The sequence below is a fragment of the Tachypleus tridentatus genome, chromosome 2 (assembly GCF_004210375.1).
Source record: "Tachypleus tridentatus isolate NWPU-2018 chromosome 2, ASM421037v1, whole genome shotgun sequence".
Taxonomy (NCBI): domain Eukaryota; kingdom Metazoa; phylum Arthropoda; class Merostomata; order Xiphosura; family Limulidae; genus Tachypleus; species Tachypleus tridentatus.
Genome location: NC_134826.1, coordinates 127229194 through 127255719, shown reverse-complemented (window position 1 = coordinate 127255719; position 26526 = coordinate 127229194). Strand labels below are relative to the sequence as shown.

The 26526-nt window shown below is 32.6% G+C and overlaps 1 protein-coding gene across 2 annotated transcripts in view; it reads left to right on the top strand.

Moving 5' to 3' along the window:
• LOC143245059 (FRAS1-related extracellular matrix protein 1-like) overlaps positions 1-26526 on the top strand; it is a 68897-nt gene that overhangs the window by 12818 nt on the left and 29553 nt on the right. For both annotated transcript variants that reach the window (XM_076490858.1, XM_076490857.1), the window contains exons 4-9: positions 10842-11115; positions 11692-11933; positions 14428-14645; positions 15108-15297; positions 20010-20147; positions 23153-23565. In XM_076490858.1, the coding sequence (XP_076346973.1) occupies positions 10842-11115; positions 11692-11933; positions 14428-14645; positions 15108-15297; positions 20010-20147; positions 23153-23565 (1475 nt within the window). The remainder of the gene's footprint in view (positions 1-10841; positions 11116-11691; positions 11934-14427; positions 14646-15107; positions 15298-20009; positions 20148-23152; positions 23566-26526) is intronic.

Here is a 26526-nt window from a genome sequence, read left to right as displayed (position 1 = left end):
TCTTGTACACAGGTAGTCTTGAGTCCCCACACACACACAGTCAGTGTTGAGCATTTTCAGTAGGTGTTGTAAACATTGTATCTTATGCTGGTGTTTGGATATAGTTCTCATGAAACCCTGGCATTACTGCAGTGTCCTTGTTTGGCATTGTAGTGCATCCTTTTGTGGGACTTCATTATGGGTGGGGTCAGTGGGCATTGAATTATTCTCTGTTTATTAAGGATCTCCTAATCCTCAAAAAAAAAAGCAAAACAATAGTTTATAGATAAAAACTATGCATATATGACTGTTACACAGTCATCACCACCATCAAATCTTATACCTCAACTTTTAATCTTTCATTCTTTATCTGACAGATCCTTAGGACAAATGTCTCCCTTGTTCATTGAAAATGGAATAGAGGGATTTGCTGGCTCTCCCAAGTTCATCAGAAGGCTGTGCTCTGGATATATTTTAGTGGAAACATCTTCTCGTACATATAGTATCTGCCCCTTTTGTGCCACTCTGTCACATTTTTGTCTTCCATCTTTACTCCTTTTTCACCTTTGGTCATTGGTGAGGTGATCTGGCTTCTCCTGGTGGTTAGCCTGTTTGATTATTTAATAGGCTTGATTCTCAACATAAATGGAATTATTTTGTCATTGGTTTCTGGGTCTTGGGTTTTCTCCTGATTAACCCAGTATTGGTCATATGGATTTCTTCTATTGACTCTTAAATTGGAAGGCTTCTGTCTCCCCTGTCCTAGATGTTTGAGTGATCTTGTCCCATACCTCTCCTACACTTTATCTGAGAGGGTTTTCCTTCTGGATTTGTCATCCACTGTGATAGGCTGTCCTTCAAGACGGGGATATTAATGTGGTTCTGCACTGCTTCACTGCACCACTCTCCCAATACTTTTTTTGTTTCACTTTTTCTTATGTATTCCTTCTCTTATTTGCCTGTGGACATTGATGGTCTGTTTATATGCCATTGATATTTCATGTATTTGTTACACTTCTGCATATTTTCTCGTTTCTTTGGATAATGTTTCTTCCCTAATACTTCAGTGGCTCATGAGAATAACTCCTTTATTGAGCTGCTTTTCATTTCTTAAGTTTTACACCTTTATCCTATTCTTGATCCAGACAGACTTCTAGGTCCTATATGTGCTTTTCTCTGTTATACTGCCTGTGTGGCTTTTTTCTGTGATGTCTATTTCCCCCTCTTATTCATGATCTTTCTCTTTTTTCTTTCACCAGTTGGATTTGGCTTTTTATTTAATTGTCTTCTTCCTGTTCCTCCCATACTTTGTTTTGTGTGTCTTCTCACCAAATACAACACCTTAGGTTTTTAATGGCATTTCATTTTCATTGTCCTTTGGAGGTTTGTCAATCAGGTATGTGGACAACCTGTGATATGTTCATCTGTCACTATGTGCAACAGAGTATGGTTTTCTTCCTCATTGGGTTATCAACTTCCATTTCTAGTCATTTTAGAACATTAAAATTCAGTAAATCATTGACTGGGTAAGTTTTTTGATTATTAATTTTTCTTCTTGAGGGGGCATTTTCTCTTTTATTCATGTTCATGGTTTGGATAACACTCCGTTGTGAATAGTTCCTGACCAAGTGTTCTTTAACTGTTCAAATATGTACTTTCAAGCCATGTTAACTTACATATTATAATTCCATGGCCATGCAAGGCACAGTGCAGAGTGGATGGTTCTAAAAGATCATTTGCCTGGCTGCCAACTTCGTTGGGATCCCTGCCTTCTTGAGGGGGGGACAAACTAACAGCCCATCCATGCCACCATGTTGGTGGGGCAGAGTGAGAGCATGGATGTTGGGACCCGAAAGATGGTAAATTATGCCTGGGCAGGATGAAACCAGATAGCTGGTGCTCAAACAATCTTATCCAGTAAAGCAAATGATTAGAGGCCTTGGGGCCAAAACAATCTTGACCTATTCTCAAACTTATTGATTTGACCAGACATCTCCTTTTGCACTTCTGAAACTACTTCAATCTGCAATATCAATTGAGTAGCACAAAAAACTAGCCAGCCTGAAAATTAAATTCAAATTCCTGATGATCACATCAAAATTCTGTCACAAGTTACGAAGGGGGATATTAATATCCCTGAATACCCCAGTTGGGAAGTTTACCTTCCTATAAAACTAAATAACTGCCACAAGATTTTCTTTCTTTTTGCTTCATAAGTTTGCTCTTCCTGGTTCATATTCACCCATGGACTACCTGGGAAAAGCAGAAGAGGATAGCTGCCTCTACTCTGCCTTGTCTTGTATTTAATAAATTGGTGTGGTCTGCTTTTAAAAGTGGGGTTTCATGGTCACCCATTGCACTGTCTCGTATGTTGTCATTCCTTCAGACTCTTCATTGCAATTTACTGCCCATTTTTTCTAGTGGAGTCCTTAACACTTTCCAGTTCCAATCTGCTGAGGTGATGGAACCATGCAGGAATCCTCATGAATTGGTTAATGAAATACAAACAAAATATAGAAATTATAAAACCATTCAGTTGACAATAGAATGATGATGTTCTTCTAACACAGGTGACATGATATCCTTCATTATGAAACATGAAATTTAATGGGAATGAGATGTCAAAATTGCAGTTCACCTCTTTAATTGTGATCCCTCATCTCATCCCATGTGGATGTTAGTTCCTAGTGGCCAGATTTTGGATTTAGAGTAGAACCAATCAGTGTAAGTCTTCATATGTATATCACAGGTGTCTATATTTCTCTCTTTCATTTATATTCCATCAATGATGTGCATTGTGGTGGAGGAGATTATGGGTTGCTACAGTTCTTTCCATTCCACTTGATGTTTCTTATTTCAAGGATGTTAATGAGAGTGGGATGGTTCCTGTCATTTCCTTCACTGGAATTGTATTTCAGATAGGTACTTTTCTCCTCTTTCTCTCCTTAGTGGACTCAGCAGATAGCCCAATGTGGCTTTGCTATAAGAAAACACACACACATAGTTCTCCTCTTACACTTTCCACACTTTTTCCTGCTGAAGACCTGTGCTTTCTTCTTTTTCCAACACTCAAAATGATATTTCGATAGAACTGGGTAGAAGTAATCACATGCATGATGAGAGTATGCCACATTGTTATTGATGGAGGGTTGATACAGGATGATTTGCATGAGAGACACATTGGAATCAGTCAATTCCAATGGACAGGAGATGGAAGGCTTGTGGCATGTATAAAAACTTTTTTACATGTAGAGGGCAACACTGAATGAGAGTAGCTAATTATGTAATAGGACGTAAGTGCCTATCAAATATACATTTTCAGTGAAGGAAAATTGTAATGTTTATCTTTTTTGCTTTACTATTATTACTAAGAAAAGTTACTAATCAAATACAAATAATACAGGCATTTGTGCTAAGTTATTGAACTAGGATATGAAAATTTAACTACACTTAAATAATTTTACAGATTATACTAGGTTCGCAAACACTGTTTGGGAGTAATATTCAAGGTAACAACACTACTATTGGGCAATGTCAAAACAATGCATTATTATCTGCTTAAAACAATAACAATAATTAATAAACTAATAAATATAACCATAAATATAATAAATAATATACTTTTTTCAATATCAGTAATATTGAAACAACAGTGGAGGAATGAAGTATTTCACATATATTCCTGCTGAAATATGTTGGAGTTGAGTTATGAACTTGTAGACTTGTGGTAAGGGCAGTCACATTAATCAAACATATATTTGGTGTATATTTTCTGTTAGGTTTATGTAAACTATCAGAATGGAAGGTTGTGTGTAGCACTATGACATACAAAAGTGGCAACAGTATGAGCAAAATTCCACATAATCTGTAGCTGTATCTAAATAAATATTTTCAAGTTTACTGGAAGGAAATAAGGACAACTTTTCATATAAATGCTTACTTTGCTTGCCTTTGAAGAAAATGTTCAGCATGATTAGTAAATCTACAAGCAACTTAAAAAAACATTTTTCCATAAAACATTTCTCTTTTGCTAAGGGAGTTGAGTCTACGGTGAAACAAAGTGTGGCACAAAACAAACAGTGAAAGCAAATGAGGTAATGATGGCACACCTAAAAAACTTGCAGTTAGTCATCAAGAGAGCAAAACAATTTTTAATGGTTGGGGCAAAGCTCTTGTTATCTCAACAATAGCTGAATGGACTAATATTGAACTTTGTTGTTTCAGAATTTTTGTCATTTGGAATTGTCGAGTCCACATTATTTAGAAGTTTAATCATATTGCTACAGCCAACAAGTACAGTAATTTCTCTAAGAACACTGATGAAATGAATGAACAACACCAATGAGTAAAATATTAACCTTCTCAAGTCTCAATTAGCAGTGGTCAAGACTGTTGCTATGACTGCTGACTTTGAGGAGTTGCAGAAACAGGTAATTAAATAATAAATAATCTGATTTTTTAATTTCTAATAGTCTCACATTTTTAAACATAACATTGGTGAAGGTTTGTTTTTTGCTCCTCAGTTAGGAACATTGATATTTTAGTAGATTGCCATCTTATATGCTATATTTAATTTTTAGATGTTAACCTGTTATTGAAAGTGTATTTGGAAACTAACATAATATTTTATTACAGAGCCTGTGTAGGAGTTAATGTGCACTGTATAAAAGAAGATACACTGGAATGTGAACATGCAATTATTGCCTGCTGTCTTTTAAAAGCATGCCACACCTATGACCTCATGTTGAATACTGCATTTAAAGAAAATTGTCAAGATTACAACAGATATTAGCAGCAACTTTGTCCAAGCTTTCAGGTTAGTGGCATATTTTAAAGTTACTTGAATTTGCCTTTACATTTAACTTATAGCCTAGATCAGTTCCAAGCAATAGTCCTTTGTCAGATGAGCTGTAACTGTGTTTTCTGGTCTCTGTGCAGTTACTCCTACCTGTGAAGTTACGCATGCTTTGGCCATCTAGATACACTTTGAAATATCACAATATGATTAAATGATTAGAGAGAAGGAGAGAGAACAGTTTTTATTATACAAATGTAAGTGTGGGAATAAATTTATAAATGAAAGAAGGAATTAAATAATAAGAGGAGAGAAGATATATACAGTAAACTCTCATTGTAACGAAGTCGTAGGGACCAAAGAGAATTGTTCGTTGAAAAGGATTTTTTTTTCATTCACTAACCAAGTCTGGTAATGGTAGGCCCTATAACTGACGGCTGTTGCAGTACCGGTAATTGGATTAAAGACTCAGAAGTCACACGTGTGTAAACACTTAAAACACATTTAATGAAATTCAAAAGGACAATTAACAGCACTTGTAAAAAAAAACATGTAAAAAAAAATAACATTCATAATATAGACATATGTAATTATAATGTACAGGATACAAACACCAGCAAGAACGTCTAACTGGAGTCACTTGAAATATTGCACAATGCTTTTTTGCGAACTGCTGTCCCTCTGGCACTTGGTCACAAAACGCTCCATCATGTTTAATTGAGAGATAAACTGTCCTGCGTTAGCCTGGTGTTCAAGATATCTCTGAATTGCAGGCACATCTCACGAGCTGCAGAATGTGTTGGGATGGGGGGTTCCTTGTTGTCGTCATCTTCACTTTCACTGTCATTTTCTGGTGTCTGTTTATTTTGCACCATGGCCACAATATCACTGTCTGTCAGGGGCGCGCTAGTGATCAGATCATTATCAGTAGTCTCGTAGTCCTCTGCTGTGCCGTCCACCGTAAACCCAGTGTCATTCAGCCGTGTCAAGAGCTGGGCCAATGGTATGTCATCCTCGGGGTCCTCACTGTTTTCTGCTGGCTCTGGAGAGGAGAAGCCACAAGTTTTGAAGCAATTGGCTATGGTTGATTGCTTTACCAATGACCAGGCAGAGCGTAGCAGTCGCATGGCTTCAAGCACAGTCACAGTGAAAACACTTTTATTGTCTATTGAATTAATAAGACGCTGTAGCAGTAGGGTGCGGTAATGATGTTTTAGATTGGCGATGATGCCTTGGTCCATGGGCTGTGTCTTGCTTGTGGTATTGGGAGGCAGGAACACCAGCTTGATGGCCTTAAGTCCAGTGGGGTTGGAGTTGGCAGGGCATTTGTCAATTATCATAAGGACCTTTCTTTTCTGCAGCACAAACTTTCGTTCAAGTTCTCTCAGCCACTCGGTGAATAGATCTGATGTCATCCAAGCTCGCTTGTTGGCTTTGTATGGTGTTGGCAGGGTTTTGACGTCTTTGAAGCAACGCGGTTTTGCTGCCTTTCCTAAAAAAAAAAGAAAGAAAATGTACATGGTTAATGTCTTGAAATTAAAAATGAAATATTTACATGTCAATAATCTGAAGAAAATCATAAAATAACAACTTCTATAGAAAACACAGGAAAATATTTTTACCTGCTTTTGACACTCACCTATGACAAGTAAAGGAAGCTTCGGTGCTGTCCATATTGGGCATACCAAAACAGACAGCCGCTCCTTCGCTTGCTTCCCGCCGTGACAGAAGTCTCCCTTGATGAGAAGAGACTTGTCTGGCAGAAGTTTAAAGAATAAGCCAGACTCATCTGCGTTGAAGACATCCCGTGGGCTGTAGTTTTCTAGCAGGCATGGCAGTGTTGTTGATGTCCACTGGTTTGTTTGCTCTGGTTCTACACTACCAGACTCACCACAGATTGTCTGAAATTGAATGTCGTGTCTTTTTTTTTGAATCGGGTTAACCACCCATCACTCATGCAAAAGTCAGTGATTCCCATTTAATCAGCAAGTTTTTTTGCCTTTGCTTGCATAACAGGCCCAGAGATAGGAACATTCTCTGATCTAGCATTTTTGAACCACAGAAACAATGCCGCTTCTAGGTCAGAATGTTTTGCAGTTCGCATGCGTTTTCTATTGGGACAAAAGTTATCTCGAGAAGACAATATGGCCTCTTTATTTTTCAACCATGTTGACAAAGTGTTCAGAGGCACATCAAATGCTTTTGCTATTTCTGTTTTTGTTTTAACTTTTTTTTCAACTTCTTCTATTGCTGCAATTTTAGTTTCTATCGATACAAGCTTGCGCTTCGCCATGATCAATGATTAATGATCTGTTTAATTTGACTGTGATTAGCCTTTTATAGGCCACAGCATGCAGGCTGCCCAGGCATAATCTACTCAAGCCATAATCTGAAAATTTTATATCTAAGCTAATTTTTGCTGGAAGGGCGGGTGAGTTGGGGCGGGCAGGGGTTTAAAGTGTTATTGACCATAATTGTTGTAAAAACATTGCTAGGCTAATCTACTACCCCATCTGTAGTCTGCTATTTCTCAAGTGTAAGATTTTGATGGTGGCACCACACATTGTTGCACGGAGACTGACTAATTGCACTTGCTAGCGGCGTAGCGTGTGGTCGGCAGCGGTGACAATTAATTTAGGGAAGAAGAGAAAAATTAATATCTTCGTACCTGGTTCGATACAAAGGATGTAATATTGATGCTTTTCACACCCTAGGGACTATAATTATACATCGTTACAAGCTGACACTTCGATACATGCAGTTTGGTTCAAGGGGCTTTTGGTACTATGTATTTATATGGACAGTTGGCCGGACCAGTCAACAACTTCGATACAAGTGATATATTCGGTTCTAGCGACTTCGAAACAATGAGAGTTTACTGTATAACATATAAATTACAGCCTACATTCACATTATTATCTGTTTCAGGCCTTGTTGTCTTTCCTTCATCTTAATAAAATTTTCTTGTGTTAACCAAAATAAGATATTAAATAGATCATTCATCATTGTAAAAGGGTTAATTGTGTGTGTGTTTATACATACACAAATACATCCAAATTGGGGTAATTTAATATAATCCTACTTGGATGTATTTGTTGGTTGGATGTTCTGGCTCACTTGGTTGCATGTCATATTGTAAAATTATTCATTGTGGTTGGATTATCAGCCATGTATTAAATGTCAAAACTATTTTTTGTTTATGTTGTATGTTTAAATAACAGAGTGATAATTTCTTTAACAGATTGTTCTCCAATGATGCATCCACCATCTCTTCTGACTAATTGCATAGTGATGATGATTCAAATGAAGATGCTGTAGAAATTTATTCTTTAGCTGAGGTACATGTATTATAGCAGACCCTCAAAGGTGTGCCCTTGTATATACCTTGGATCTTGTTGCTACTACTGATGTACATAAAACTTTATGTAACACCAATATAAAAAAAGCATCTCATTGAGCAGTAACAAACTTTCAAAGTACATGGAGTAAACAGAACATAATCACCATAGCTGCCAACACAAGTGAGAAAGAAATAGGGAATACTTGGTTGTTCCATTGTCCAACTCTTTAGAATTCATTGTTTGATATCCTCAGTTGTGTAGGTAAATTAATATCTGGAAGTTAGTTATGTGACCAAGTGCAAGGCTAAGTGTTTGATCAACAGGGCATTATACAGCTGAATCCAGCTAAGAAATGTTTATTTTGGAATACATTCAAATCATGAGACCTATTGGTGGAGCACTTGACATCTTTCAGTGCAAGAACAAAGCACTTATGAGGCTACTAATTCCTACCTTGTGTGTGTGTTTAGTCAAGTTGGGAGATTTGAGCAATAAATGGTTACAAATTTGTAAGGTCCAAATTGAAGTATTAATTCAGAACATTGACACTAAGTTTTACAGTATGTAAAACAATAATAATTCAATTCTTTTGGCATGGTTTCATCCAAGCTTCTAGCTTTTCTGGCTTCCAGAAAATTAGAAGAAACAAGTTTAACAAAAATGGTCACAAGGATAGAAGAAAACAGTAAGTACATTATGGTACAGAACTATCTAATCAAGATAGCATGATAAAAACAGAAGATGGAGATGATTATTTCAGATACCTGGAAAAAAGGGGGCCAAAGTGCTGAACACAAAAGTGCTCAAGGAGTTGTTGCTTTTCTGTATAAATCTCTTATAAAGTCTGTTCACAGTAATGCATTCTTAAATTCAGTTTTCATTTCATTAAATACAGCTATTTTGTCAAGTGCTGTAGTTGAGAGAGATTTTTCAGTTGGAAAAGACATGCTGAGGATAAAAAGAGGAGGACTGTATGATGCAGACTTTAAAAAGGTTGCTTCTTTAATAGCTATTCCTAAAACCTCTCAATGTGTAATGTATTTTTTAATGGTTTGAATTCAATGTTTGTAGTACACTTCTGTATTTATATTTATAACATATAATGTACACAGTGCATGTTTTATATACAGAATATAGGCATCTATATGAAAAATAATGAGTTGTTACATTTTTAAGTAAGCAGTGTTTTAGGTAACAACATTACTATTTTTGGCAGGTGTTGGCCAAAGTAGCACCACTACTTTTTTATAGTAACGTGCCTAACTCTGTTCATAAATATAAAGATCACTTTGGAACTTTGCTTTAGATGTAAAGGGTGAGGCAAAGAATTTTGAGATCAATATGTATTAAATACTGGTAATAAAGTATTTTTAAACCTTGATTGAGATGCTACACTTTATAAAGTTGTGCACTGTCACACATTCTTACATAAACATCAATTACTGTCCACTTTACAAAGCTTGCAAATTTTTTCCTAAGTTTTTAATTCTATGGATTTTCTGTTACCTGATTAACGAATGAATGGTACAGAAGATATATGCTTTATGACAAATGGCAACATAAGCATGTCAAGAGATAGCACCTTCTTAATTTAAGTAAGAGAAATGGTAACCTTTGCAGATATTTATATTTTCATTAAATCTGCATTTGTTTATTTTTTTTAGTCTTTTTGAATTTTCAACTCACTGGATTTGTATAAAGTTGAGTTTTACAGGCTCTGTGTCAGTATGATAGTGGTTTTAAAATATAATCATAAGATTTTATGCATGTGGTCTTTGATATTGTAAGTTGTGTATTAATGCAAGCCCTGTTTTTCATCAGAAGTGCCTAGCCCTTATGTGAAAATCACATAAGTATAATTGAGGCTAATGCTTGATATACAAAATATTCTCTTCCTACTTTTGCAAAAATAACCCTAAAATAAGTTAAACTTCCAAAATGTTCTTGGAGTTCATGATTTATAATTTTTATTATTTGTAAAACAAAACTCAAGTGAAATTTTCAAAAACTTTAGTTAGATATTTGTAATTTTGTTTATTGTCTGGTAAGTTTTCATGTGTGACAAAAAAAAAACTACATTCCAACCACTATTTCCAGGCTAACAATAACTTAGAAATAACATTATCTTGTGTAACAAAGAAGGAACAGTATGTATCAACAATACCTTCATCAAATTTAGACTGTAGTATTGTGGTGAACTTTTACATAAGAAAACTTTTTTTTTTCTAGCTTTAAACAAAGGAGTGAATAATAAATTTCACATGAAATTATAAGAGTTTACATGGCTTGGGTGTTTTGAAGAAACTGAATATATTTTATTGTTCTATACATACCAAAACTTAATAAAAATTGAGATAACTTTACAACATATTGAAGGATATTATCCTGTTACACGTGATACCTTGTTTGAGTTATGGGAAACTGAAATATGTTTTGAATATTTTTCTTTTGTTTAACATCCATCCGGTTAGATGCTACTGGAAATGAAAACATCTTAACTTTTTCTTTGTTTTTTTTATATTATTCCTGATACAAAATATCATAACTTTGCATAATCATATTAATGATCTTTATTCTTTTCTTTTTTTTAATAGAGAAAAAGAAATCAAATGTTTTAAAAAATGCTAAGTTTATAATGTAGATTTTAGGAGCTCCTATTACAAATACTAGATTTTGTCACAGTGTTCTTTGTTCATGAGAGCTTATTAATGATTTATTTTTATTAGGGCTCAATGGATTCATTTGAAGTAATATTGATGGATGGAAGTGATCCTCCAAACAAATCTTTTCCATATAAGGTTCTTGTGGGAATTAATCCTGCTAGTAATGAACCTCCTCAGCGCCACCCAAACTGCTCTCTTCATCTTGAAGTTAAGGAAGATGTAGTTGGAATTTTGACCCAAGACATGTTACATTATGTTGATCTTGATTCAAAACCAAGTGAAGTGGTTTTTACTGTCACTAGTTCTCCTCGATTTATAGGGTCATTTGCCTTGTCAGGTAAATACTCACTTATTATTAAATATGTGTTAAAAAACTACACAAAACTAAAGAATTATGTCTTTCATAAGTTGAGGTCATTCCATTTTTGCTGCGTTTTGATTCAGCTGTGATAGCTGTCATAAGTTCAGATTTATGAAAGAGTAGTAACTTCTAATTTTTGTTATTCTAGAATTACAGTAACCTGATGATATTGAATTATTCTCAGCAAAAACTGCAGGTTTGTTTCCATTTTTAAATTCTTGATAGCTTTAGTGCATTTACCTATTTAGAATATCTTAAGGTGTGCAAGGTGGAATTCAGTACAGGTATTTAAAACCTGCAAGTTAATTTTAATTTATTTGGGACAAGCAGAGTGCATTAAAACAATATAGTTATTAAAAGACATTGTATCTTTATTCTATGCCATTATCTAAAACATAGGCTGGCAGTTTGAATGTTAAGGTACATCAAAGGAATTTTGTGCAGAATTTTAATAGTAACTATAAATGCATATTTTCAGTGAAGATTTTAGTTTTGCTGTTGAAACATATTACATAATGTTTCAGTCATTAATCTTGTCACATTTTTTTTTAGATGCAGGGAAATTTGTTTCTGTTACTGGCCAGGTGTCATTAAAGAAAAACTTCACCCTTCCAAGTTTAACTTATTTTACTCAAGAGGAAATAAAGCACCACAAGGTGGCATATATGCCACCAGCATCTGATGTAGGGCCAAATCCCCAAACCCTGCAGGTTGTCATGTCAGTTTCTGATCGTCAAGGAAATACTGTTACTGGCCAGCTTTTCAATATTACTATTTTGCCTGTTAATAATCAGGTCAGTGTTTTCTGTTGAGACAAACAGGCTGAAGATTTGATTTATGTGAATAAATAATGTGTTCTGTTACTTACAGCATCCATTAAAAGTATGCAAGTTTTCAAATTCAAAACCTTCAGCTGTTGAAAATAACTTGTCTTTTTCTTATTAACAGACTAAACATTTCTTATTTGGTTAGTTTATAAACATACCAAACAATCTTGAAACCTTGTTCATGGATGATATTTTCAACTGAAAGTTTGAACTCGACTCATCAAATAATGACTTTGAGTTTATATACTTTTGAAAACCGCATAAAATTACAAAAGTTCAATTTTTGCAACATTTCTATCATACAATACTGAACTTATTAAAATTACCAAAAATTTGTATTTTACTTTCAGTTTCAAACATTTTTCAACTCTTTCAGCTATTGCTTACTAAGTGAATGATATAATGAAATTTCTTTGTAACTGGTTGATGACTTACCTTCTAATTAAACTTCACCCAAATAGTTTAGCATTACTCAGTTTCTCTTTTATTTTTTTTGTCTTGTTTCTGATGGTGTGAGTCTGGGTGTGTCCAAAAGGTTAACATGTCAAACTGTTTATCCAAGGTTTAGGGATTGGTTTCTTTTGTTTCAAAATATGCTTTGCACTTTAGGCTGTAGATATGTTATAAGAGAGATAGTCAACTTGCATTATATGATTAGAGTAGCTAAAAAATTAGTGGTGGATGCTGCTGACCATAGGTTTTTTCTTTCTTTCTGTCTATCATTTCAAAATTAGAGAAAACCAACACAGTAAATCCTTGTTTATCTGTATTAGAAACTGCAACTTTGGATTTAATAATGTGGCTTGTGTTTTTTAATCCTTTTAACCTATTTAATTTATTTTTGGTCAGTTTGCATAAAAAAACTTTGGTATTTCCATAACAAGTTTGGGATATTTCTCTTAATTTTCTAAATTGATTAACTAGATGTGATTTGCACATTTTTCAATTTGTATCAGTTTCATAATTTAAGGCCAATTGAAAAATATTAGCAAGTGGTTAAAAACTAGAAATTCTCTACAGTAAATTTGCATATAATATTTATAAGTATACTTTTGCTCATAATTTAATAATGTAGACACACATGGTAGGGTGGTTAGGGTGCTTGAATCGCAGTCTAAAAGTTGTGGGTTTGAAACTCTGTACCACCAAAATTCTTCTCTTTCAGCTATGTTGGTGTTATAAGTCATGGTTAATCCCACTATTTGTTGGTAAAAGAATAGCCCAAGAATTGGCAGTGGATGGTGATAATTAACTGCATTCTCTCTAATTTTTTGCTGCTAAATTAGGGATGGCTAGGGCAGATAGCTCTTGTGTAGCTTTGCACAAAATTCTAAAACCAAACTCTGCACACCAGCTCTTGAGAAGATGCAAAAACATACCTACCATTTACTTTTCAGTATATATCACTGTCTTAACTGAAGACTAGCCCGTCTTTCTTATATCTTACACTTGTCTTTATTAGAGTATAGCACAAAACAATCGGAGGTTTATATTCTATTGATCCTCTGAATAAGCTTGCAACCTTTGGTAAGATTCCCTCTTACTCTCCTTTTCTCAAGAGAATATAAGTAGAGATTTTAATTTATTGACATCAGATAACTCTTTCATTTCTGGAATTATTCTAGTAGCCCTTCTCTGAACCATTTCCAGTTAGTCAGTATGCATTCTTAGACAGAGATAATTAAGAATAAGGGAACATTAAGAACAGAAAGCCTGCTCTTAGTAATAGAACATATGAAAACAGTGTAAATTTGTTTTGTATTAAACATTACCTACTAGAAATTCTGAGTGTCACTACTGTCATGGAAATTAGGCTTAAGAATACTATCTGATTTATAAATGCATATAAAAAATTATATTTTTACACTTAGCAGTTTACAAACACCTAGCTGTGTTTATATGTGGTTCATTCAGACCAGAATAAGTGCCATATTTATATCAATCATCAAGGGTTCAATGCTATTGTAATAAATGAAAAGGTTTATTTAATCCTTGTGTGTATTGAATGTAAAATATTATGCCTATCCAGTACAATATAAGTAATGTATACATTATGCTTTATAGTGGAAAAAAAATTTCATATTATACTAAAATGAAAACTAATTGTAGAAATAGATGATACTTTGGTGATTCATAATTTACCAAATTTGTTAGAGATTTCTTATAAAGTAAACTAATTTACATATTAGTATAATCATTGGGTCCTTAACTTTACTTGTTCTTGAGCATTTAATTAATGTATGAATAACCTTCAGGTTTGAGATATATGTGTAGATGAAGTTTGCATGTGTATAGATGAAAGTGCATGAAATTTTTGCTTTTTGAGGTCTAAATAATAGTGTTGTTTAGAAAGAAAAACATTATTACTTTAGGAATGAAAATTTTTTACATTATAGTGTGAACAAACAGATACTTTGTTGGTTGCATACAGTGAAGTAATTCAACCTTTAAACTTTTATAGGCTCCTAAACTTTATACAGGACATGTTCTGGTTCAAGAAGGTTCTTCAACACTTCTTTCAACAAATGAGGTGTCTGTGCATGACTTAGACACTTTATCTTCAAAGCTTATGATCAGTCTTTTTACTGTTCCTCTTCATGGCTCACTTTTGCGAGGTGGTCAAGTGCTGCGGGTAGGAGACCTTCTTTCTCTAGATGATATTCTGACCCTTCAAGTGGAGTAAGTGATGCCAGTAGGTTATTTTTCCATATTCCTTCTGTTAGAAGGAATGTGTATTGAAAGCTATATCTTTAAATCAGTGGATGATCTGATTTTATTTCTAACAATTAGTACAAATTTCTGTGCATAAAATTGCTGTAATGAAGGTTTTATTTTGATTTTCCACATTGTACAGAATATTTTTACATGTTAAGAAAAATATTGGTCCACAAATGTGAAACTACTAAGCAAACATATGTAACTGTAACAATTTTGTACTTAGTTTCCATTTTTAGTGTAAGAAATGATTATTAGCTTGATTTACATATGTTATAGAAACTAGTATAGTACACAAAGATATACTTTTTAAATACTTGACTATTTTATGTTTTGAAAGGTGACTTTGTTCTACCTTTTGTGTTCTAAAACTTCATACAGGCAATTACTTTTATTCATCTTTCTTAATTAATTTATTTTTTTCAGGTATTCTCATGATGGTTCTGAGTCCATATCAGACAGTTTCACTGTTGGTGTCAGTGATGGTAAACATTTTGTTTCTGGAAATGTTTTAGTAGATGTTGACCCTGTAAATGATCAAAATCCTGTTTGGAAAAGAGGGTTGAAAACTGAAGTGACTGTTAATGAGGGTGGCTCAGTTGTTTTAACACCAGATGTAAGTTTTAATGTTCAAAAATATTTTTTATTTTGCTTTTTTTCCATGTTTAGGTTTTTAAGAAAACTAGAAAATCATGAACACTAGAAATATTCCTCACAATGAAATCTACAACCCTTTATAACATTCATGTCAAAAGTACCTTTATGTTAGGCTTGATGTGGACTAGCTGGTTAGTTTGTTAGTAAATTAAACTTGAAAAGTTATGATTCACAAAGAATGGCTTCAAAAATGGTACTCATATTTGAGGGTCATTCTTGTGTTGTAACAGTGATGGTCAAATCCAAGTATACAGTCAGACAAGAGTATTACTAGAGTTGACAGTGGGTGTTTTTGGCTAGCTGCATTCCCTTTCGTCTGTCGGTTTTCAGAGATGGTAGTGTGAAGGTTGTCTTTTTTAGCTTGTTGCAAAATCTTGAAACAAATCTCTTTTATGGTTAAGAATGAACTTTGTGATATCTTTCATGTGGATTGCAGAAGGCTGTCTTAATAATGATTTTTTTTTCTTGCATTTCAATGTAAATTTCTTTAATAGTTTATAAGAAAACATCTGTGCTTGGCAATTTCCCCTCTTTATTGTACAGATTGGTAATACAACTTTAGGTACAACCATTTAACCAAAGCTTTCTATCATCTTTAGATTGTGCCCTATGGATTGTTTAGTTTGATATTATTTTTGCCACACATATAGTCAGTACTAACATAACTGATTTTAACAGATCTTTGGAATTTGTTCTTTTTTGTGGCAGGGATTCTACAACCGTACCATGTCACCCCAGTGAAACCAAGTCCTATCATCATTAGCATCATAGTGTCTTTTTATTTTATCTCTATCTGATTTAAATCTTTCTTGAGTAGAATCAAATATGACATCTTTATTCTTTAGAACCATTAAAATTCTTCCAACCATCAATTCATCAAGGCATGATTGAGTGTTTGATTCAATTGTACTCCAGAAACTAGATGTGGATTTATTTTTAATAACTTCTGGTATGAGTATTTCAGTTTTTAGTTGTCAACTGCTGTAGTGATTACCATATACTGCTCAGGGTTTTCTTGTCATAAATAGTGAAACTGTTTAAAGGTAGCATAACTTTGCATTCTTGTCTCCATGTGAAGTGATTTCTCATTTTGTGCACTTGAAAACTGCACAGTCAGTTACCCACACAATTAGAGTAGCTTCCTGAAGTAAGTGTCTTGTTAGCTCTTTGTTGTTCCTTGAATCTTGTTGGGGTATGAGAGTGTTATCTTCTTGACTTAATAATAGTTGTTGGTCCCTTACAGTCTCAGCTTTAACAGCCATATTGTCTGTTATTATAATTCCACTTTTTTTCTCAGCATCCTTTAGAAGGATTTTATATATCATACAGGCTTTAATATGCAATACATCCTTTCAGGTTGCTTTTAAATCACCTATCTTTTTGTTTTTTATCCCTTCTCTGTGTAACTAATTATTTGACTAATCCTTTCAGTTATTTTATACAGTCTTCACAGAGAAATAATGTTTCATTACTACTTAACCTAGATTTCACTCAGTAGCAAGCATTGCTTATCCATATATCCTTACTCTATCTCAAATCCACACTGTATGGCCATGATGTTTGCCATGGGCACACTGTTGAGATGAAGTGTTCCACAAGTTTGCAAGTAGGATTTTGTGCTTGCAATATGTTTGCCCTATTTACATTCCTATTTTGGACTTACTAACCCATAGACTTACACCAGTAAATCTTTCCATCCTTGGTGTACTTTTGATTGATTAGGTAAGAGGTTGTCTACTTTTCAAACTAAGATTTTTTAGTCACCTGTTGTTCTATCTCAAGTATTTGCATTCGTCTGGACTCTCCACGATGTTTTATCTCCCTAATTCTTGTAGTGGAGTATGGAACTCTTTACCACTTTCCAGTTCTGAGCCAGTGGAGTGGTGGATCATGGACAAATCCTCCTGAATGTGTTTGCTTCTATTCACTATAGAATAGAATGGAGGTATTCTGTTGGTGTTGATGATATTCATTCCACTTAAATGCAATTGGTCACAGAGGTAGATGCTGCACCCAGCTTCTGTATGGCTCTGTCCAGAGAGTGAGGTTGCTTATATTTTATATATGTGGTCTGTTTCCATGTTGTAGGAGCGTGAACCAGAATTTGCTATTGTATTCCAGTCTGTGTGCAGTCTTATCCAGAGAATGATGATGTTTTGGAGTAGATCCATCACATTGCAGTTCATTCCTTGGATTGGAAACTATCATCCTGATATTACCTGGATTTTTGTTCCCAGTGAGTTGATTTAGATTAGAGCTGGACCAGTCAGCATAAGTACTCAACTGTGTTAGTTGTGTTTTCTCTTCCTCACTCAATTTGCCTAGGGATCTCCATCTCCTTTTGGTTGATCCCAGACGTTTATGTGCCCAGCTTCTGTGTTCTTTTATTCAGAGTGTAAATTTGCCATATATTTGTAGAAGTAATCCATTTTTTTGGGATGGGGCCAAGAGGGTGACATTGTACTCCACCTCCGGGTGTTTTCATGACCTGAGGCTGATGTAATGGGGCACAGGTGTCTGTTTCTTAAATAACAGATAAAATGTGTTTTTTTTCAAATATTATTTGATAATTATTTGGTAGTTATAAAGATTTTTCATCAGATTTGAAAATGTTCTAATGTATAAAAGTATCTTTAATTTTGAAGTCAAATTAACTTGCAGTTCAGATAGTCAACATTTGAAAAGAAAATAGGCAGGTAAAAACATTACTTAAGGAATCTTAAAACCTAATAAAAATTCAAAAAATCTGATAATTTGCATATAAATGCCTTGTGCAAAATTTTATAAAGCTATGCATACATTATTAAAACTTAATGCCGTAATTACTCTCATAGATACTTTCTTGATTACTAGCTGGGTGTATCCCACCCAACCCATTATGGTATGACTTATAGCTTCCTTTATAGTAATGCTATGGAATTAAGATTAACAGCTTATTGTCATCAACCCCAGACAATCGGTATAGCTGTATCAAGCATTATTATTTATGCTAATTGCTTAAGCTAATGTTATATAACAATCTTTAATTAGGATAATTTCACAACATTTAGTAAATTTATGCTGAAAAGTTGGAAAAAAATAATCAATAATAATCATCCATCTGTACGATTCTTTTGAAAACTTGAGCCAGAAACTGCTAATTTAGGTTGCTTGGCCTAATTAATACTTATGTATCTGTTCGTCTTTTCACTTTATAATTTGCTGGATTAAGTCAACCATCTTTAATCCAAATGATGAAAAAATAGAAATGGTTCACCTTTGCTTTAAGGTAAAGTTGTAGTAAAACTTTTAGACTGATAGTTCAACATAACTTTTTGCATAGACTACAAAGAGAAACATTTGATATGCAGGTTGATGTATAAAGGAAACCCCACATTTAAAATGACTATAGTTTAAAAATTGCATATCTTACAAGAACAGTATTTTACCAGACACACATTGAGAATCACAAGTTTCAGTAAGAATGGATATTTAGGTAATTTTTACCTGTTTCACTTAACAATAAAATCATATTTAATCTTAATTATTAGAGTGTTTATGCACTATTGATGCTATTAAAAATTCTTCATTTATAATCAGCATAAAACTTCCTATAAAGGCATAAAAAGTTAGTAACATAATTCAACTATTATTAGACCTAGGAAAACACATCTTAAGTAAAGATATCCAGTTAAAATTACCTCATAAAAGTTTTGGCAGTTAAGCCTAATTTTGTAATTTTTCTACCGAGCTCACTGTGTAATTTTATTTCATTAAACATTTTGGAGAAAATTATTTGTGATTTATGCAGCTGATGTGAAGTTGTTTACATAATATGTTCAAATTATGTAACAGTTTGTTTTCTCAGATCCTTGATAAAATCTTGTATAGTACAAAAACAAAATGCATTTCAGTGAGTCAGAATTGGATGACAGGATACTTGGTGCTGACATATGTTTTATTGTTTACTAGTTTAAATAAAAGATGATAAACTATTTTGTGACCTAATGTAGCAGTAAAACAAATAGAATTCTAGTTTATTCTGTTCATGTATGTTTAGTATTTATGTACCTTGCATTGTTTGGGTCATTCTTTCCTGATTTATTTTAGATCTTTGATAACTGAATAGGGCATAACTACCTCACATAGCACTTTGTCAGTTGAAGGTTACATTAAAGGCACAAGAAGTTAAACTCAAACTACTTCTCATAAAACTATAAAAAAAGGTCTTTCCTAGTATTTTAATGCTTACTGGCTTATTTTAAGTGTTTCTGTAGTAATAATTTACTCTTCTGTAAATTACTGATTAGTGCTTGTAAGTTTTATTTACATTCTAAATTGTGTGTTTAGGTAACTTCATGTGACAGTCTTAAGATGTATGTATAAATACTGAATCTATTTAAATTGCTGGATTGCTTGGAACATAGCACAGAGAACAGTATTTCATGAAAATCTTTTTATAAAGTTAAAACTTAACTTTCTCAACCTTTATTCTTTCTTTGATTGGGATGGGGGGTCTGCTTGTTTCACTGTTCATCCAATCATCGGTCTAGCTTTTAGTAAGCCATTATTTATGTACTATACAAAAATGGTAAAAAAAATGTGTGATTTTGACATGCTTTGTGTTAAATTTTCTTTGTAATGTAGATTTTCTTTTAGGTATGATTAGCTATTTGTTTTATAATGTTATAGGTTCTTGCTGCTAGAGATCTTGACAGTGATGATCTAGCTCTCATCTTTAGTTTGACTAAAGCCCCATATTATGGTTCTTTGATGGTTGGAAAAAAAGCCACAAATCGTTTCACACAAAGAAATGTCACCAAGGGAGAGGTATTTAAAAATAGTGACATGATTTATCTCTTATTTTTAACCAACAGTTATTTTTCCTGTTAGTTAACACAACTTAGTATCTTTGTATTGGACAAAAACTGACTGTTGATAATAACGTGATTTTAATTATATGCCTAAGAAAGAATGATCATTTTTATACCTCATGTTTTTTTGTTGTTTTTTTCAATATGAAATAATTATGTTAGGAAAATCTTGATATTAAGGTTAGTATTTATGATAAATGTAGGCTAAAATAACTGTTATTATACTTTCAGTGTAGGTTTCAATTGATTTAATACAGTTTCTAGATTAATTTTACTATATATTTACAATGTTCAGTTTGAAGTTAATAAAAACCCTCATTGTTTTATTCTAATTCCTTGTGAAAAGGATAGGTTCATTGGACTCTGGCCCCTTATTAGAAAATTAAAGTTTACAGTATTTCAATATTTACTATGTATATCTTCACATTAGTTGGGAAGCTTATAGCAAATATTAAATGTTTTTACTAAAGATTACTCCGTGAATTTACAAAATCAGGCTGACTCGGAGTGTGACTTGTCTAAGTGCAAAGTGATGTTTACATTGATAATAAAAAAATGACTCATTTCATCTTGCAGTTTTCATATTTCATATATTTAACTTTAGTACCTCCTAATTGGATATCAAAAGTTTTTTGTGGTAAAACATTATTGCTTATTTTATTACTTCCTTTCTTCTAATGTTAACTATAGAGACATCAGTTGTAAGGAAAGTTGAAGAATTTGAAATAAAATAAAAAATACAGTTTTTTTCTGAACACACTGTAGATTATAACAGACAATTCTTTTAATTTCATTGTCCTACTGCTCTAAGAACCATTTCTAGTTACTAAACTACCATGGCTTCATATGGTCTGGTGGTTAGGGCACTCAACCCACTATATGTAAGCCACAAATTCAAATAACATCACCAAATGTGCTTGTCCTTTCAGCCAATCCCACTATTTATTGATAAAAAAGTAATCCAAGAGTTTGTTGTAAGCAATTTTGGCTAGCTGCCTTCCCTCTACTCTATCACTTCCAAATTAGGAATGGCTAGCAAAGATACCCTTTGAAACTCTTTGCATGAAACTCAACAAATACAATGATAGCATAATTTATGATATATTCAGAAGCTTTATAGGGGTAAATAAAATATTTGAAATTGATAATTCAAAGTGAAGAAGTGTCACACAGAGAAATGAAGATTTGGAATTTATTTAATTTTTCCCTTTGAAATCAAGAAATGAAAACTATTAAAATTGAATTATAAACTGTGTTATGGTAACATATTAATTAACATATATTTACAATAAAGTTGTTGACTTAAATTTTGAATGAAACTATAAAAGGTTATGACTTGTGAACATACACTTAGGGTTAAAAGTATTTTCCTTTATTCTTTTAACTCCATTTTTGTGCCTGCTTTAAAGTTTTCATAGGTGTTAGTATTTCTTTTAGACATTTATTGATATAAAAAACAAAGAAATAATTTAAATATGTACTTACAGAGCTTTTTTTATTATTATGCAAGAAAATGTACTACATGAATCTTAAATTGACTTTCTCATTTCTGTAATATTAATTGAAAATTTGTTAATGAACAATTCAGCAGATTCTAACTAAATGAAGAGATATTAATTAATATAAGATTGAACAAAACTTTGTGCAAGTAATTTGAAATATCTAATCCATACCTGATTTCATGTTTTAAATGATAATTTAAGTAGAAATGACAGTTTCACTCTGTTTCAACAAAAAGAAAAACAATTTGCAGTTGATTTGGTAGTTTGTCATTTTTTAATATATTTAAGGCGATATCCAGAGAAAATGGAAAAAAAAATGTTGCAACTTACATTTCTTCAGAATTTTGGGGTGTCTTACCTGTAAACAGTTGTGTTAGTAGCAATTTATGATTTCATGGCAAAGTAATTAGATGTAGCTCTGCAGAGAAAAACAGTGAAATCTACTGGGGAGTTTAGAAGAATTAGTACATGCAACAGATTTGGGAGGCTTTTACTGTAAATTTTATTATTTGTGTTTCTCTGCAAGTGTCTCAAAATATCTTCATAACATAAGATCCGAGCAAGATGTCTGTTAATAAAAACCTTCCAGATTATGCCTTCTTTTTCAACCATGGCTCTCAAACAGTGTGGATTAGATAAATGGTTAATAAAAGTTTCTTGTCATTCCTAAAAATGCTTTTGTGTTGAATTATATTTATTTGAAAGCTACAGAAATTTTCTTTGGTTAAACAAAAACTGGTTAGTCAATTTAGGTTTAGAAAGCAAGGTGGGTAGGTAGTGGCAAAATACTACGATGATTCAAATTTGTATTTATTGAATATTATTGTTTAGCTTATCATGCCCAAAGATTGTATCTAAGTAAAATAATTTACAATTTATTGAAAAGATACTGTTAGTTATAAATTGATCGTGATCATTTTAAAAAGTCAGGTCCAAATCACCAATGTATTTTTGTCGGTTTCTGTGAAGTTTTTATTATTCATAGCTAAAAGTGTCGACTACTGGAACAAAAAAAGTATATGAGAGATATTTTAATAAATATCAGTCGAGTTGAAACTCTTTGGAACATTCTGATCAACATTTAAAAAAATTAAACTTTTAAGAGAAAAGAAAGTTTTTTAACATATTTAAAACTATCTTTAAAAAGAAATGTTTAGATTTTATGACACAGAAAAATTACAGTAAATTAAATCAAATTGTATGAATCTTATTTTTTTCTTAATGTGAAAATAAATACTACTTAATCAATTTCTTCTAAGTTTCAGTCAATTTGGTTAAATATTTCCACTGTGAGAAGGAATAAATGCCATTCCAGATAGGGTCAGTTTAAAATGAGTTCACAAATGAAAATAATGAAATGAAAATTTCCTTTACCTAAATCTTTGAGTTATACAAAAGCGTCAGGAACTAATTCTGTCATAATCATTCAGTGAATTTTATTCATCTTCTTCTGCTCTAGGTTTTGTATGTACATAATGGCAGAGAAATTGGTGAAAAAGGAAAGCAGGATACTCTGAACTTTATTGTGTCAGACAGACCATTTCCCAGACTTTTTGACCATCCCAAACACACTGTAACAGTTCTTATATTACCTGTCAACAACCGCCCACCACAGATTCACTTTCAGAGAACTGTTCTAGTGGAGGAAGGACAACAAGCAGCTATTGATGATAAAATCTTATCTGTAAGTGATGCAGACACCCAGATTTCTATGTTAAGGTGTTTTGTAACTAAAGAACCAGATTTTGGTTTTTTGGAGAATACAAGACCTTTGATTGAATATGAAACAGAAAGGAGAGGACGTGTGGCATACACATTCTTGTTTGAAGATGTTCAGGCAGGCTACATATATTACGTACAGTCTAAACACAAGTAAGTGTTATCAGTAATTTATTAATGTACTGATTATCCTGGTATCTCGTTAGCTTTTTCTTTGTTTTATACTTAATGAATCCCATTCCCTTCTTTTTTTTTTTTATTATTATTAACCCTCTTGCTAGGGTCTTCCTGTAGTCAGGGATCAAAGAACATACCATCGTGTTTATAGACTTACATTCAAAATGTTATTGATCTACTATTTTATAAGTATACGCCAGTAGGTTTGGTATAACGCTGTAGATTATAATTCAAATATTAGTATTATACATTACTTAATTTCTTAATTTGAAAGTAAATACTAAAACAATATTCCTAAATATAAATGTTTGTATGACACATGGTATGTTGAATGCAACTTTATTTCAAGTTAGATGTTTGTGATTTCCAAATATAAAGTCTATTATTTCTTATGAACTAGAAGCTCAAATTATCAGTATTAACAGGCTAGAGTATAAAATAAGAATCTCCTATCTTCTATGATTGCTGAGATATCACTACATTCAGCCAATCAGACAAAGTGGGCCCTGACCACCTCTTTCATTTTGTAGAAAACTTGCTTATGTACACCTACTTCTGTCTTTGTGTGAATAACCAATTGAAAGCTCAGGATATCCCTCACCTGGTTTTCTCAGCCTCTAGAAGGTGAGAAGTTCCCAAAATTATTTCTCTTGTCTCAAATCTCAGAAGGAATAGGTAAGTGAAAATGCTGTCAGAAAAACAATTATTTTTTGCCAAAATACAGTGTATTTAGTAAGCCTGATAAGTTATTGCAGTTCTGCAGTACTGATAAAGTAATTTTATGTTGTTTAGTTAACAATGCATTCTCTCTACTCTATCATTTCTAAATTAGGAATGGCTAGCACAGATACTCTGATAGTTTTGCAAGAAATTCAACAAACAAATAAACAATCCTACTATAAGTACTTCATATGTTGAAGGGAGTCCAATCAATTTTAATTCAACCCAGGTTTGAAAATATCTAGTAAGCTTAATAAGTTACAGTGCAATTCCACAAAATTGATAAAATAATTTTATATTATTTGGTTATTTCAAATTACATATGTAAAACCTAAGAGAATTATTTTATTTTAAATTCTCCACATGCAGAATTTGACAAGGCTTAGCAAATTAAAACAAGTAGGCAAATAAGTACAAAGTTTGCAAGTTGAAAAAATCATTGTTTTCTACATTCTGTTATTTAGTGTTCAATGTTTTAAGATAAATAACTGAAATTTATAAACTTATTTGTAAATAGTAAATATATATATGTCCATATGTAATGTAATATAACTGACATGTGACTGTATTTTATGAAATACAGGTTCACTATAACAAACCAAAGACAGATCGCTTTGTAAAGACCAGTTTTATACTGTTAGATGTGGTAACAGTTCACATGCCATGTCATTGCAACTTCTATAATGTTAGTGAGACAAGGCTGAAACTCAGCAAAGAAAAAAAAAATTATATAGATGTTTAGTGTTATAAGATTTAAGCTATTTTGACAAAACATTTGTGATTTCTTGTTATAATTTTGTAGTCATTTTTTTTCTAATTTTTTGTATTGGTTACAAGGTTGGTCAAATTGACCAAACCCACAAAAAAATACAATAATGAAAATAACAGATAAAATAGAGGTATTGTTCTGAAGATTTCCTAGTATTTTTATGGTTTATGCTAAATTAATATCAAAATAACTAATGACAAATTAAATAACCTTATCATCACTGGTGCATGCACTTAATGTCTTGAATGCATATCTGCATGTAAAATTTCAGAGTTTAAGTAAGAAGCATAATTATATTTTAATAACTATTCACTGATGAAAAAAATGATTTGGTTGTTTCTATGCAACTCCACAGGTTTATTAGTTTTATGGGAATTTTTCTGGTCATAGCAGTGCTTAGGCTTATATTTTATATGAAGCTATCCTTCCTCAAAAATGCAATGATTTATGTGTGTTGCTTTTCCAAGTCATTTGTCCCTCTCTGCTAATGATTTTATTAGGAAAAATAATGAAAACATCTGAAATGATAATTGTAAGATAGAACACATAATTGTTATTATTATTGTATTTGCTGAATTGGTTATGGCAGTCAATACATTTTTTTATTATTATTATTCAATTTAATATATTTATTATTAATATTCAAGTGATATTTGTGGCTAAAGGACCTCGTTCTTTTGATGTCAAGAAACTGGCTGTTGTTTTCTTGGAGGTTAGTGTTAGTGAATGTGCATTTCATGTTATCTTTTAATTTATTGTGATTAACACAGGTTTAATTACTTCTTTTGCTTAAAACAGTTTTAAGAATGGTGCTAATATTTTCTGCCAGCATCAAAATTTATACATCCAAGACAGTAGCTGTCCAGATGTATGCTTGTTTACAAGTCTGTTGTGGCACTTATGAACCTCAAGTGCTTTTTGAAAACTGGTTAAACTTAACAGTTTAACTTTCATGACTTCTCCTAATATGAAATAAACAGGCAATTATATCACTGTCTAAGAAGTGTCCAGTAACTCTTAAATGTCTCTTAACTTCTGAGATACTATTAATAAACCCCACTAATAATTTGTCTGCAGAATTTTAGTATATAAATGGGCTTAATGGCTGTAACTCTTACCTGTTATTAAATAGAGTAATTCTAGATCAGTGACAGTGGTCTACATTTTTTGGGGAGTTTTACTTTCAGTACTGAATAAAAAAATATCTTTATCAGTGTATAGAACAGAGTATAGCACCCTGGATTAAGGCATAAGCTAATGAAGCTACAGCTTAGAGTCTCATAATATATGAGGCCTCTTAGTTGCTTCTTAAAAAAGAAAAAAATGTCTCCATTTCAATTTTGTTATTGTATAGGGCCTCTTAAAATTCACATAGCATAGGGTCTCAGATTGTCATAATCTGAGACTGATGGATAAGAGTAGTGAAGTTACTGGAACTGAAAAACATA